Here is a 12,845-nt window from a genome sequence, read left to right as displayed (position 1 = left end):
CCCGCGGGCTCAGGCAATCCACTCACCTTGGCCTCCCAAAGCGCTGGGATTACATGCCAAGCCACTGAGCCCTGCTGCATACTTACATGTTTAAAAATACACACAGAAATGCCCACAGATGAGATGGTTTTGTGTCTTGGATTTGCTTTAAAACAGTGTGAGTGGGAAGAAGTGGACAGGGGTGTGAATAGCCACAGGATTTATGGCAGACAGGGTGAAGGGCACATGGTGTTTCTTTGTACTATTAAGTCTACTTTTGTGTTTGCTAAAGACAATCTAACATTTAAAAAAAGATTTAAGCTGGGCTCGGTGGCTCAGCCTGTAATCCCGCGCTTTGGGAGGCTGAGGTAAGTGGATTGCCTGAGCCCGCGGGTTCGAGACCCGCCTGGGCAACTTGGCGAGTCCTCATCTCTACAATAAATCAAAAAATCAGCTAGGCGTGGTAGCACATGCCTGTAATTCTGGCTACTCGAAAGGCTGAGGCGGAAGGATCGCCGGAGCCCAGCAGGTCAAGGCTGCTGTGGCCGGGAGCGGCCACTGCACTCCAGTCTGGGCGACAGAGCGACTCCAACTCAAAAAAACTAAAAAAATAAAAAAGATTTAAGTATATTTTATAAACGGGCTAGACACGGTAGCTCACGCCTATAATCCCAGCACTTTGGGAGGCCGGAGCGGGAGAACTGTTAGAGACCATATCAGCCTGGGCAACACAGCGAGATCCTGTCTCTAAAAAACACATATAAAATTAGTTGGGCATGGTGGCACATGCCTGTAGTCCCAGCAACTCAGGAGACTGAGGCAGGAGGATCACTCAAGCCCAGGAGTAGGAAGGTGCAGTAAGCTGTGATCACGCCACCTCACTCCAGCCTATGCTGCAGTATGAGAGCCAGTCTGAAAAAAAACTTGTGATATGGTGACAAGTGCTTTATTAATAGATTAAATATTGATCTCTAGTGGCAAGTCTAATGACTACCATAACATCAAAGCAGTGATGAATATGGCTGGTACTTCACAATAACTGCAACAACTGACATGTATCACCGACATAGCTCTGATTTCTATTTGTGACAATGACACAAATGCCTAAGTCAATACTAGGAGGATATGCTAAATTTCAGATTCAGATTAGTAAAGCCATTTTTCTGGTCCCCAGTCACAGAGTCGTGAATCCTGTCCACAGATCCTGGTTTAGAAACGCTGGCCTGTGTCTGCTCCCAAGGTGTGCACAGGTGGCCCCATGTGTTGGCAGAAAGCACATTCATACAGTCACTTATTTAGTGGGTCTTCTCAACTATCTTAAGAAGTTGGAAGATGTTATTGGACCCATTTTACAGGTGGGAACATAGAGTGTAAATGCTTAATCACTTGTTTGAGGTCACACAGAGATGATGACAGAGCTGGAGATGGGACTCCCAGCCCAGTGTCCTCTTGGACGTCAACTTCTTCCTCAGCAATGCCGTTTAGTGACATCTTCTCATGGTTTTTTCTGGGAGAGGCCACAGTCTTTCTTCCAGCTTGCCTGTTCACCTCCCAGGACACCCACCGAGTGGTCGCGTAACTCCTGGCAGGGTTTACAGTGCTGTCATCCTTCCCTTGCTAGTGGGGCCATGCTCCACCTGCCACCAGCATGGGGTCTGTCCTGCACACCCGGCATCATTAGAGGCCTCCCTTGGGCCTCTGGCAAGTTGCCCCTCTGCATGGGGTCTCCATTTCCACTTTGTAAAACAGGGTGATACCGCTTTCTCCTCTTTGGGGAAAGACGTGGAGACCAGCTAAAATGAGACTGTCACCAGGGAGAAGCAGTGAAACACCCCTGGGAAGGGTCTTGCCTGTAATATTACTGCCATGAGCGAGACCTGAGCCTAGCCTGTGCTCTCAGAGGTCAATGATGTGGGTACATGCGCCCACCTCACCAGCCCTCCAGCCCACTCTCCTCCCTTCGTGGAGTCTACACTCCAGACAACCCAAGCGCCTCCACTGCCTGGTGTCCCTGTGCTTGCCCCTCTGGGTTTACTCCAGCTGTCTGGTGGTCCCTCGCATGCATTAGCCTGGCTAGCTCCCATCATCCCCAGGATTCCAGCTTGGGGGTTTCACCTTCCTCCAAGAAGTCCTCCTTGACTATCCAGGGTGCTTAGCTGTGATATAATTGTCCAGTTTCTTATCTGTCTTTCCTGCAGATGCAGCCCCGAGGCTGTGCCTATGCTGTTCCCCTTTGTGTTTCAGGCAGAAAGATGAAAGGGGATTGGGTCACTGGCGGGGCTGAGAGCCTTACACCAGGTCAGGGAGCTCGCAGGTGAGTCCAGCCCACCGAAGGTCCGACCTGGCTCATCACAGGGAGATTCCTGGGGGAAAAGGAACAACGCCCCTGCCCGGCAGAAACAGATGCCACTTCTGGACAAATGGGCCAGCGGCTGTTTCCAAGCTGTGGCTGCTGTCACTGGGGCCAGCTGTGGGAGCATCCCGCATTGGAGCCAGACTAGGCCTGGAGACCAATTGTGTGACTGGGCCTAACAATTTGTTATCTCAGAGCCTTGTTTTCCTCACCTGTAAAACGGGGTGACGCCCACCATGCAGAGCACACTGGAGGTTTGTACCGTGCTTATATGTGTTAGACAACCCACTGCCATGGGAACTAATACATCCCCACAACAGCAAACACTCGCTCTGGAGAGACACTGGCCCCAAACCACTCATGAGGGCTCTGTCCCCATGACCTAAACACCTTCCTCTGGGTTCCACCTCCCAACGCCACCATGCTGCGGTCCAGATCTCCACATGAGTTTCATTGGGGACAAACCATCTCCAAACCATAGCACCTGCTGAGGAGCCGGATAGCGTGTGCCTTAGAATTATCCACTCCGGGGGCAAGAGAGCACGTGCCCACTGGCCCCAGTCCTGTGTGAGATGGTAGCCCCAGCAGTGTGATCGTCATGTGCTTCAAGGTCACACATGCTTGAGGGCCACACGGCTGTGCGGAGCTGACAGCCGCAGCTGTGCCTGTTCCTGTGCGGAGCTGAAAGCCGCTGCCGTGGCAGGAGCCCAGGTGGCTGAGGAGATGTGAGAGGGGACATGAGAGGTGGGAGCAGGTGGACCTCCAGAGAGTTAAACCGACTTTTTGGCTGTTGGGAGTGCTGAAAATATGCAGTTACAATCTCCACACCAGATTTCAGGCCCTAAAAAGGCAACTTTTTTTTTTGAGTTGGAGTCTCACTCTGTCGCCCAGGCTGGAGTGTAGTGGCACGCTCATGGCCACCACAGCCTTGACCTGCTGGGCTCAAGTGCTCCTTCCGCCTTAGCCTTCCAAGTAGCTGGATCCACAGGCATGCACCACCACACCCGATTAATTTTTTGATTTATAATAGAGAAGAGGTCTTGCCAAATTTCCCAGGGTGGTCTCGAATCCCTGGTCTCAGGCAATCCTCTTACCTCAACTTCCCAAAGTGCTGGGATTACAGGCTTGAGCCACGGTGCCCAGCAAAGCAACTTTTTAAATTTTTGTTTTTCTAGAGACAGTGTCTCACTATGTTGCCCAGGATGGTCTAGAACTCCTGGGCTTAAGTGATCCTCCCACCTTGGCCTCCAAAAGTGCTGGGATTACAGGCGTGAGCCACCACGCCTGGCCACAACTTGACAAAGCCTCTTCATGCATCTGGCCTCACGTGAACTGGGGCTAGTGCATGGCCTACCCCAGGGGACCCTCTAGACATCGGAAGCACTGCAGACATAGATCCATCCTGCCGAAGCCATCCGAGGCACACCACGGGGAGAAACGGCACCATGTGGGGACCCCTGCATCAAGCCAGAGTGTGTGTTCCTGACACTTGATGGCTGTGTGGCCTTGGACAGTTATTCACTGTTCCAGGTTTCTCAGCTCTCAAATTGGGGTCTTAACCCCAGCAACCTCCTTCCCACAGGGTCATGTTGATGTCAAATACCTAACACGTAGAGTGAGCACTTAAATGAGAGCTATAGTTTACAAATACTAGTTGACTGAATTTCGAATCATTCCGTAGGCAAGTATCTTCAGGGACCAGGTACGCGGGTTTGTCATTACATTCATGGGAGCCTACAACAGGCCCAGTTCCAAGTTCAAAGCAGAGTTGACGGGAGCCAGGGAGCACCAATCTCGTTGTCTAATAGCTTTGAATTTAATTTCACACCGTAAAGGACACCACAAGGAAGCTCCCACTCCCTGCAATGGGCAAGCTCACCTATGGTCCTTGGCCGAAGGTGCCTGCCTGAGCCCTGCTCAAGCCAGAGGAGAGGGAAACCAGGGCCACCAGCGGCCGATGCCCTGTTGTCTCATAACCAGTTATCCTGGGCCAGACATTTGCTCATGGCACACAAACCAGGATTCCTGGCAAGTCACACTGCTGGAAACACTGTCTGGGAGCCCCAGGAAACAGCCAAAACACTGAGGTCAGGCCCCCACGGTGGGCTGCTTGGTCCCTTTCTGGTCCCCAGAATGGACAGTTCCCTTCTCTCTCTCAAAAGGGGGATCTGATCTTGGCTTTGGTGAACAACCTGCAGAAGGCCCTGGGCAGGAACAGCCAGGCTCTGTGGGACAGGTGGGGGAGGGCTCCTTAGCAGGGAGGGGAACCAGGGGCATGCTAGAGGCCCTCAGCAGCCAACTTAGCTGGGCCACCCAGCACACCCTCCAGTGAACAGAAGGCTGGCCACCAGCACCCCTCCTCAGCCGACTCCCTTAAAGAGAGGGAGAAGGCAGGGAAAAGAACTGTACTATTTATTAATTTTTTTTGGTAGAGATGAGGTCTTGATCTGTATTCCAGGCTGGAGTGCAGTGGTTCAATCATACCTCACTGCAGCCTCGAACTGCTGGGCTCAAGCAACCCTCCTGTCTCAGTCTCTTAAATAGCTGGAACTATAAAGTGTGCATCAACAGCTCAGGCTTATTTTTTGTAGAGATGGGTTCTTACTATGTTGCCCAGGCTGGTATTGAACTCATAGCCTCAAGTGATCCTCCCACCTCAGCCTCCCAAAGTGCTAGGATTACAGGCAGGAGCCACAGCGCCAGGCCAAGAATGACCGTTTTTATAATGGGCAAGATGGTGTGCTTCTGCCTCAGAAACTGTCCATGGTGACGGGGGAGATCTCATGAGTGTCTCCAGAAGTTTCAACCACACACAAACTGGTCATGGAAGTTTGAAAGATATTTATTTAAAAACAGAACAAAAAAACTTTGGTATTTTAAAACCCAACAATCATCAACCACTAGAAAGTTAAACACCTCCCCGAAGTCCCAAAGTACAAAACCACGGATCCCCACAGGCTCATGATAAGAGATGACATGCAAACCCAAGTGTGACAAAGCGACCCACGACCCTCCATGGGCAGAGCAGCCACCTGGGATCCAGGCCCAGCCTCGGGACCGCAAGGCCTCCACAGGCTGAGACAGGACATCACTGCCGAGACTCACTATCTGCAGGGGATGCAAAAGCCACCCAGCAAAATCTCAACAAAAATAAATTAAAGTTCATTCAAGAAGAACACCTTAAATGAGGAAGCGTCTCTTCCAAAGAGGGTCTATTTCCTGGGACAGAAGAAAGGGGGAAGTGGAAGGAGTGAGCTCAATTTCAAGTACTTGCCACAGAGGTTCATTTTATTGAGTCGAAAGCTTACAAAAGTCCATGGCCCCTCCCCCACGTGACGTCCATCCTTCTGACCAAGCTCTGAGCATCCACACTCGCTCTGCATCACTGGCTTCCCCCAACAAGGCACAAAGGGCGGGTGCTTCCCAGGGCTGCCTCGCTCTCAGCAGCAGACCGTCCGCACCAGGCGTCTTGTGCGCAGGGTGGCTGAGAGCGGGGCTGTTGGCTCACTCAGACACTGGGATCTTCCTGTTCAAGTCACAAAACAAGTGGTTACTGTCCGCCGCCAACCCTGGGCCAGCAACGGAAACATCAGGGACATGGCTGTGGGGATACCCGTGGCCCCCAGTCAGGCTCTGCCCCAGCCTTGCCAGCTTGGCCCTCCCCGGCCTGACGTTGGTGTGTCTGGGCTCTGCTCTGACGTGGCCCAGCTTGAGCCCAAGTCAAGGAGGGACACGGGTCAACACCATGAAGGTGGTTTGGCTCATCTCCCCGATCGTGCAGGAAACTCAGGGTGCACACAGGTGCCAGGGCAGAGAAACCACCAGCCAGCCAGGAAAACAGCCGCCGGCTTCCCAGAAACAGCAGAGCCCATGTGGTACCCATCTAGCACCTGCTCTGGTCAGTTGTCAGGAGATGGCCAACTCAAGAGAGACATTCTGTCGCCACATTTTTTTTTTGGAGTCAGGGTCTGTCGCCCAAGCTGGAATGCAGTGGCATGATAGTAACTCACTGCAATCTCCAACTCCTGGGTTCAAGGAATCCTCTTGCATCAGCCTCCTAAGTAACTGGGACTATAGCCACATGCCACCATACTTTGCTATTTAAAATTTTTTTGGTAGAGATGAGGTCTCACTGTTGTCCAGACTGGTCTCAAACTCCTGATGTCAAACAATCCTCCCACCTCAGAAGTGCTGGGATTATAGGCGTGAGCCACTGCACTCAGCCTAGTTCTTTTTGATCTGATTTTCCATTTGAGGAACTTAAACCTGCCTCTCACCCTTCTGCTCCTTTGAGTCAAGTTCTGCTTCTGTTTGCAAGTCCTGGCCTTGGGAAAACTAGAACTAGAAACCAGAGGCTGCAGGTGTCTGAGGATGTAATGGTGCATTTCTCCTGATTGGGATCCAGGCTCTTTGACCAGTTTGAAGCACAGACCAAGAGCCTAACATACCTCTTTAACATCACTGTTGTTTGAGAAGACAAGAGAGAAGAGGAGAGAGAGTACAGGGTAAGGGGTGGAAGGATTGGGGAGGTAGAGGGCAGGGGATGGAGAAATAAGGGAGGAGGAGGGGGGTAGGGGATAGAGGGATGAGGGAGGAGAGAGGAGAGGGAATAGGGTGTAAGGGATGGAGGGATGGAGAGTAGGGGTGCAGGGATGAGAGAGAGGAGAGGAGAGAAAGGGAAGATGCTCAGCCCTTCGGAAATCCTTTCTTTCCTGACAGCTAATGATTGCCTCCTTCCCAACTGCCTTCTGGTCTTTCTCCTGAGAAACCCCAAGGGAGAAGGCACAGAAGCCAGGCCAGTGGTAGAGTGGGCAGCGACTGTGGCCAGGATCATGGCTGCCCAGGGGCAAGGATGTTTCAGGAATCAGGAGGGGAATGGTTCTGTGCTGCGACAGACCACCGCAGACTCAGACCCATAGTGAGGGACTGATCTCTGGAGGCCATGAACAGGCACTCAGGGCGAGGGTGAGGCTCCTGCCAGCAGTTCAGACAGAGGCTTCAAGTCAATCAACGGGTTTGTGCAATTATTTTTATTTTTTCAAACAATTTTTTTTTTTTGAGTTGGATTCTCACTCTGTCACCCAGACTGGAGTGCACTGGCCGCTCCCAGCCACCACAGCTTCGACCCGCTGGGCTCCGGCGATCCTTCCGCCTCAGCCTTCCAAATAGCCGGAATTACAGGCGCACACTACCACGCCCAGCTGATTTTTGATTTATTGTAGAGATGAGGTCTCGCCAAGTTGCCCAGGTGGGTCTCGAACCCGCGGGCTCAGGCAATCCACTCACCTCAGCCTCCCAAAGGCGCGGGATTACAGGCTGAGCCACTGAGCCCGGCTAATAATTATTTTTTACTTTTAATTAATTAATTTATTTAAAAAAATAGAAAACAAAAAGAAAAAAAGTAGTGACAGAGTCTTACTATGTTGCCCAGGCTGGGTCTTGAACTACTGGACTCAAGCAATCCTCCCATCTCAGCCTCCAAAATAGCTGGGACTACAGGTGTGGGCCACCACACCCGGCTTGCGGTTATTTTTAACTGCTGAGATAGGGGAGGGGAGGGGAGGCAAGAAGAGAAGGAAAGGAAAGGGAGGAGAAAGGAGGGGAGAGGTGTCCTGGGATTCATCTATTCACACCTGGATTCCCAGAGCTCTCCCTCCCTGTGGTCTCCTCCTAGAAGCCACTTCTCCACGTGCTCCGATACACACTTGAGCTCTCTCTGGTGCTACGGGCTGAGGGCGTCAGCCTCGAGAGACCCGCTCCAGCAGGGGCCGCAATGCCTTGCCAGGCCAGCCCCACCCTAGATGCAGGCCTGAGAGCCCGGCCGAGGCCTCCTACCTTACTCCTGAAGAGGGGCTTGGCTCCGGGCCCACAGTACTCGTTGTAGATGAGCTTGAAGAGGAAGAGGTGGAAGAGGGTGATGAGAGAGGCCACGCTGAACCAGAAGAGGAAGGGCAGCCCGGGGTCCTGCTGGGCCATGTGCTCATCGTGGGCCAGAATGGCCTTGAGGTGCAGTGTGTGCCGCAGGTCCTGCAGGTGTGTGAGGTCGGTGGAGATGTACAGCAGCGGCGTGATGGGCTGGGTGACCATGACTGAGAAGGTGTGGCCCCCGGGAGCCGAGGTCAGCTCCACGGGGTCCTGCAGGCAGCCCGCTTCGCAGGCGTAGACCTTGGCAGGCTGGCCATGGGGCTCTACGGACACGTGCAAGCAGGGCTTGCCCTCGGCGTCCGCCAGCACAGCCAGGTTGATGTGGTCGTTCTTGTAGCGGATGCCGCGCAGCGCGTAGCTGTTGTGCAGCACGTCGGGGTCAGCCTGGAACTGGAGGTGGTTCTCTGTGAACTGCAGACCCCCGAAGCTGAGCACCATGCCCTGCAGGATGCCTGGGGCGCCCGCCCTCACCAGCCCCTTGCAGCCGCGCTTCTGAAGGGTCAGCCTCCAAAGGTCAGAGAGCTGCAGGATCTGCTGGATGGAGGCCAGCCGCCCTGGCCACAGGTTCTCGGCGTGCATGGTGGCGTGGCCACTGAAGCAGTGATCTTCGTAGCTGAGTGTTGCCTCCATCTGGTCTCGCTCCCTGTGGCTAAGGGAGGGGCTGAGCAGTGGGGCTGGCGAGCAGGAGAGCATGTAGTAGAGTGTCAGGTTCACTGTCAGGCCAGAGGGAGTGTGGGCATCCGTGATCTTCTTCATTTCCACCCCTGCAACAGCACAAAGGCCACACATTAAGGGCAGTGAGAAGCAGAGGACAGGAAACAAGGATCAAGAGCCACAGGAGTGACGCGTCGGCTCTGTTGGTGAAGGCAGTGGCTAATGTCTCCCTCAAGTCCAGGAGAAAGGTAGCTTGTCTCGTTCACCCACTTGAGCCTGTGGGCCCGAAACCTAAGACTTCTGCCAAGGCCTCCTGCCAAGGCCAAGAACAGATTTAGGCAGGACTTGGCACCAGCCCCTGGTCCTGGCCCCCTACGCGGGGATAGTTATCAATGCCCTGCCCAGTCTCGGGTCACTGTTCCTTCCAGTCCTGAGGCCTGAAATGATACCTCCCAAACATGTATGGGTTTAGGTATACCATATACATACATCAGGTGTCACATGAATACTCTCAAGCTTATATGAACTCTAGACTCTCACTGCTAACTGCCCGCTGGGTGTCTCCACCTGGACATCTGACAGGCCATTTGGAACCCAACAGGGTTTGAACTCTTTCAGCCCCAAACCAAGTTCTCCCCAAGTTGTCACCCAGCAACCACTCAAGTCCCCTGAAGCCAGGAGACATTCTCATGGTCTCTCCTCCCAACCCCACCCCAGCCAATCCACAGTAAGTCCCAGCAGCCCCATCTCCAAAAGCATCAGGATTCACCCACTTCTCAGTCTCCAGGGTCACAGATCTGGTTCCCACCACATTCATCTGAGCTCTTGCAAAAACCTCTCCCCTGGCCCCACACATCTGTTTTTGCCTCCTAACAGTCTACTCTCTGCATGCCGCAGTCAGGGAGGTTTTTTTTTTTTTTTGGTTTTCTTTGAGTAGGAGTCCCACTCTGTCACCCAGGCTCATGGCCACCGTAGCCTTGGCTTGCTGGGCTCAGGCGATCCTTCCACCTTGGCCTTCCAAGTAGCTGGAACTACAGGCACATGCCATCATGCCCAGCTAATTTTTTGACTTATTGTAGAGATGAGGTCTCACCAAGTTGCCCAGGCTGATCGGGATTTAGGCAATCCTCTTGTCTCCACCTCCCAAATTGCTAGGATTACAGGAGAGCCACCTTGCCTGGCAAATCTTTTAAATATTTACTTCAGATCAAGCCTCCACCCTGCTTCCCATCTGTCTTAGGGTAAGATTCACTGCCTCATCAAGGATGGCTGCAAGGTCCTTGGAGATACAGCCACCCTCCCAGTCTGATCCTGTCTCTCACCACGCCCCTTCCAGCCACTCCACCAAACCTATTCCTGCCTTTAGATCTCAGCCTCTGCCCAGGTCACATGGCTGGCTTCTTCTTGCCATGAGGGTCTCAGCTTCATTAAGTGTCCCCTCCTCAGAGAGGTCTCCCAGTTAACTGGAGCTGAACCGAGGCTCCACCACCCAATATTTTTAACCCCACTCCAGTCACTGGGGCCACATTGGGTCACCCTCCATCCCATAACTTCTCTCCATAGCACTCTCTATTCTAAAAAGCTACCTTAAGCTGGGTGCAGTGGCTCATGCCTGTAATCCCAGCACTTACTTTGGAAGGCTGAGGGGACAGGACTGCCTGAGCCCAGGGGTTCGAGACCAGCTTGGGCAACTTGGTAAGCCCTCGTCTCTACAATAAATCAAAAAATTAGCCAGGTGGAGTGGCACACACCTGGAGTCCCAGTTACTTGGGAGGCTGAAGCGGGAGGATCACCTGAGCCCAGGAGGTAGAGGCAGCGGTGAGCCTTGATCATGTCACCGTACTCCAGCATAGGAAACAGAGTGAGACCTTGCCTTTAAATAAAAAAGAGGCTGGGCACAGTGGTTCATGCCTATAATCCCAGCACTTTGGGAGGCCAAGGTGAGAGGACGGCCTGAGCAACTTGGCGAGACCTCGTCTCTACAATAAATCAACAAATTAGCTAGGTGTGTTGGCACATGCCTGTGGTCCCAGCTACTTGGGAGGTTGAGATGGAAGGATCGCCTGAGCCCAGCAGGTGGAGGATGCAGTAGCTGTGAGTGTGCCACAGCACTACAGCCTGGGTGACAAAGTAAGACTCCAACTCAAAAAAAAAAATCTGCATTGTTTACATTCTCACTTTTCTGTCTTCCTCCCCACCAGAATTTAAACAAACTGCCCCTGGCAGAAGCATTCAGGGAATACTTGTTGAATGAACTAAACTCTCTCCAAGCAATCAATCATAAGGGTTCAGACAATGAAGACTCTGAAACCCAAAAGCCCTCTCATCCAGAAGAGGTTTTGCTTTTCTTAAACAGTCAACTGGGAAAAGAAGTCTCAATGTGGCAGGAATATTCTAAACTGCAAGAAGAGATTCTCCAACCTTCCCTGTGAACAGGCTGCCAGGGCACCCCTGAGCCTAGCTGGGGTCATGTCAAGAAGCCCACACCATGCCAGTGGTGAACTGAGGAAAGAATTAGGGATCTGCCTGGTGGTTTAACCTCTACAAAATGACCCTAAAAAACTTCACTCTGTCAAATCAGGCCTCACCTACAAGAACAAATACCAATAAGACCTGACCTTTACACTCAAGTTTTCACTACAATCTCATAAAAGCCCTCTGAGGTTGGTGTTATTATTACTATTGAATACAGGCAGAGAGAGATTAGGCAACTAATCCAAGGTCACACAGATACTAAGTGGCTGAGCAGAGATTGAGCCCAGTTAAATGCCAAACCCAAGTTATTTATTATTATTTTTTTTTGAGTTGGGGTCTCACTCTGTCACTCAGGTTGAAGTGCAGTGGCATGCTAACCAGCACCGCAGCCTCGACCTGCTGGGCTCAGGTGATACTTTTAGCCTTCCAAATAGCTGGAACTGCAGGTGTGCGCCACCAAGTGTGATTTATTGTAGACAAGGTCTCACTACATTGCTCTGGCTGGTCTGGAATCCGTGGGCTTAAGCAATCCTCTTGCCTCTGCCTCCCAAAGTGCTGGGATGACAGCCTTGAGCCACCACGTCTGACTCAAGTCCAAGTTTTAACCACGCTGCTACCACTACAGTGTCACCTCTGCAGACCCTGGAGAAACAACTCTGGGGTGGACTGTGGAGCCAGCACTCGCTGGCCTCACCTGGGCTGAAGAGCTGAGCCCAGAGTTGCTCGTGGTCCTGGAGCAGCTCTGTGGCCGGCATCTCCAAGAGCTCCAACATCTCCTTCCGTGCCAAGTCCTGGAGCGTCTTGAGCTCCTTGGCTGCTTTGCTTTTGAGCACCTGGGGGTTTATGGGCCCCGAGACATGCACCACCCACAGCACCGTCTCGTCCAGCTGCGTCTTGGGAGCCACTTGGAGCCGGTTCACTAGCTTCTTGGCAGCCACCACCACCAGGTGCACCTGCCCTGTGGGAATAGGCGGGGACCGGCCTGAGTAGAGGAGGAACTGATGGTCTCCGACCTTCTCCAGGGTGCTAGTGAAAGCCTTGGGGAGCGGGCCTGCGGTGGGCCCTACAGTCTGCAGCGCGGCCACGCGCTCCGTGGGGTTGTTGAGTTGGATGCGCTGCAGGTAGACGTGGGGTCGGCCCCGGTGCGCCAGAAAGTCCTCCTGCAGCAGCACACAGTCACGGCCGGACCCCGCGACAAGGCCGGAGGCCGAGGCGGGCCCGGGGACGGCGGCCGCAGGGCCGGACCCCGGGGCCCCGAGCTGCAGGCACCGTACTCGGCGCAGCAGCCCCTCCCGCAGCAGCAGCACCGCCTCTCCAGCCTCGGCCAGCGCGCTCAACGGGCGTAGCTGCACGAAGGGCACGAAGTCCGGCGCCACGGCGGGCTCCCGCTCCCCGGGGGTCACCCACAGTCGGTTGGCGGCCACGTCCAGGGCCAGGAAGCCGTTGGCCACCAGGGCTG

At 53.4% G+C, this 12,845-nt stretch overlaps 1 protein-coding gene across 1 annotated transcript in view; it reads right to left on the bottom strand.

The window, feature by feature from the left end:
- Positions 1–5,156: 5,156 nt before the first annotated feature.
- Positions 5,157–12,845, bottom strand: part of KIAA2013 (KIAA2013 ortholog) — a 9,624-nt gene continuing 1,935 nt past the window's right edge. The window contains exons 2-4 of the mRNA XM_021715413.1: positions 12,081–12,845; positions 8,168–9,021; positions 5,157–5,858 (exon numbers count right to left, since the gene is read on the bottom strand). Of these exons, the coding sequence (XP_021571088.1) occupies positions 5,841–5,858; positions 8,168–9,021; positions 12,081–12,845 (1,637 nt within the window). The 3' untranslated portion in view covers positions 5,157–5,840. The remainder of the gene's footprint in view (positions 5,859–8,167; positions 9,022–12,080) is intronic.

This window comes from Carlito syrichta, unplaced genomic scaffold, assembly GCF_000164805.1.
Source record: "Carlito syrichta isolate Samal-C Ts95f unplaced genomic scaffold, Tarsius_syrichta-2.0.1 Scaffold307091, whole genome shotgun sequence".
In the NCBI taxonomy this organism is placed as follows: Eukaryota; Metazoa; Chordata; class Mammalia; order Primates; family Tarsiidae; genus Carlito; species Carlito syrichta.
The sequence above is the reverse complement of the archived record's forward strand: the minus strand, read 5'-3'. Positions and strand labels throughout refer to the sequence as shown.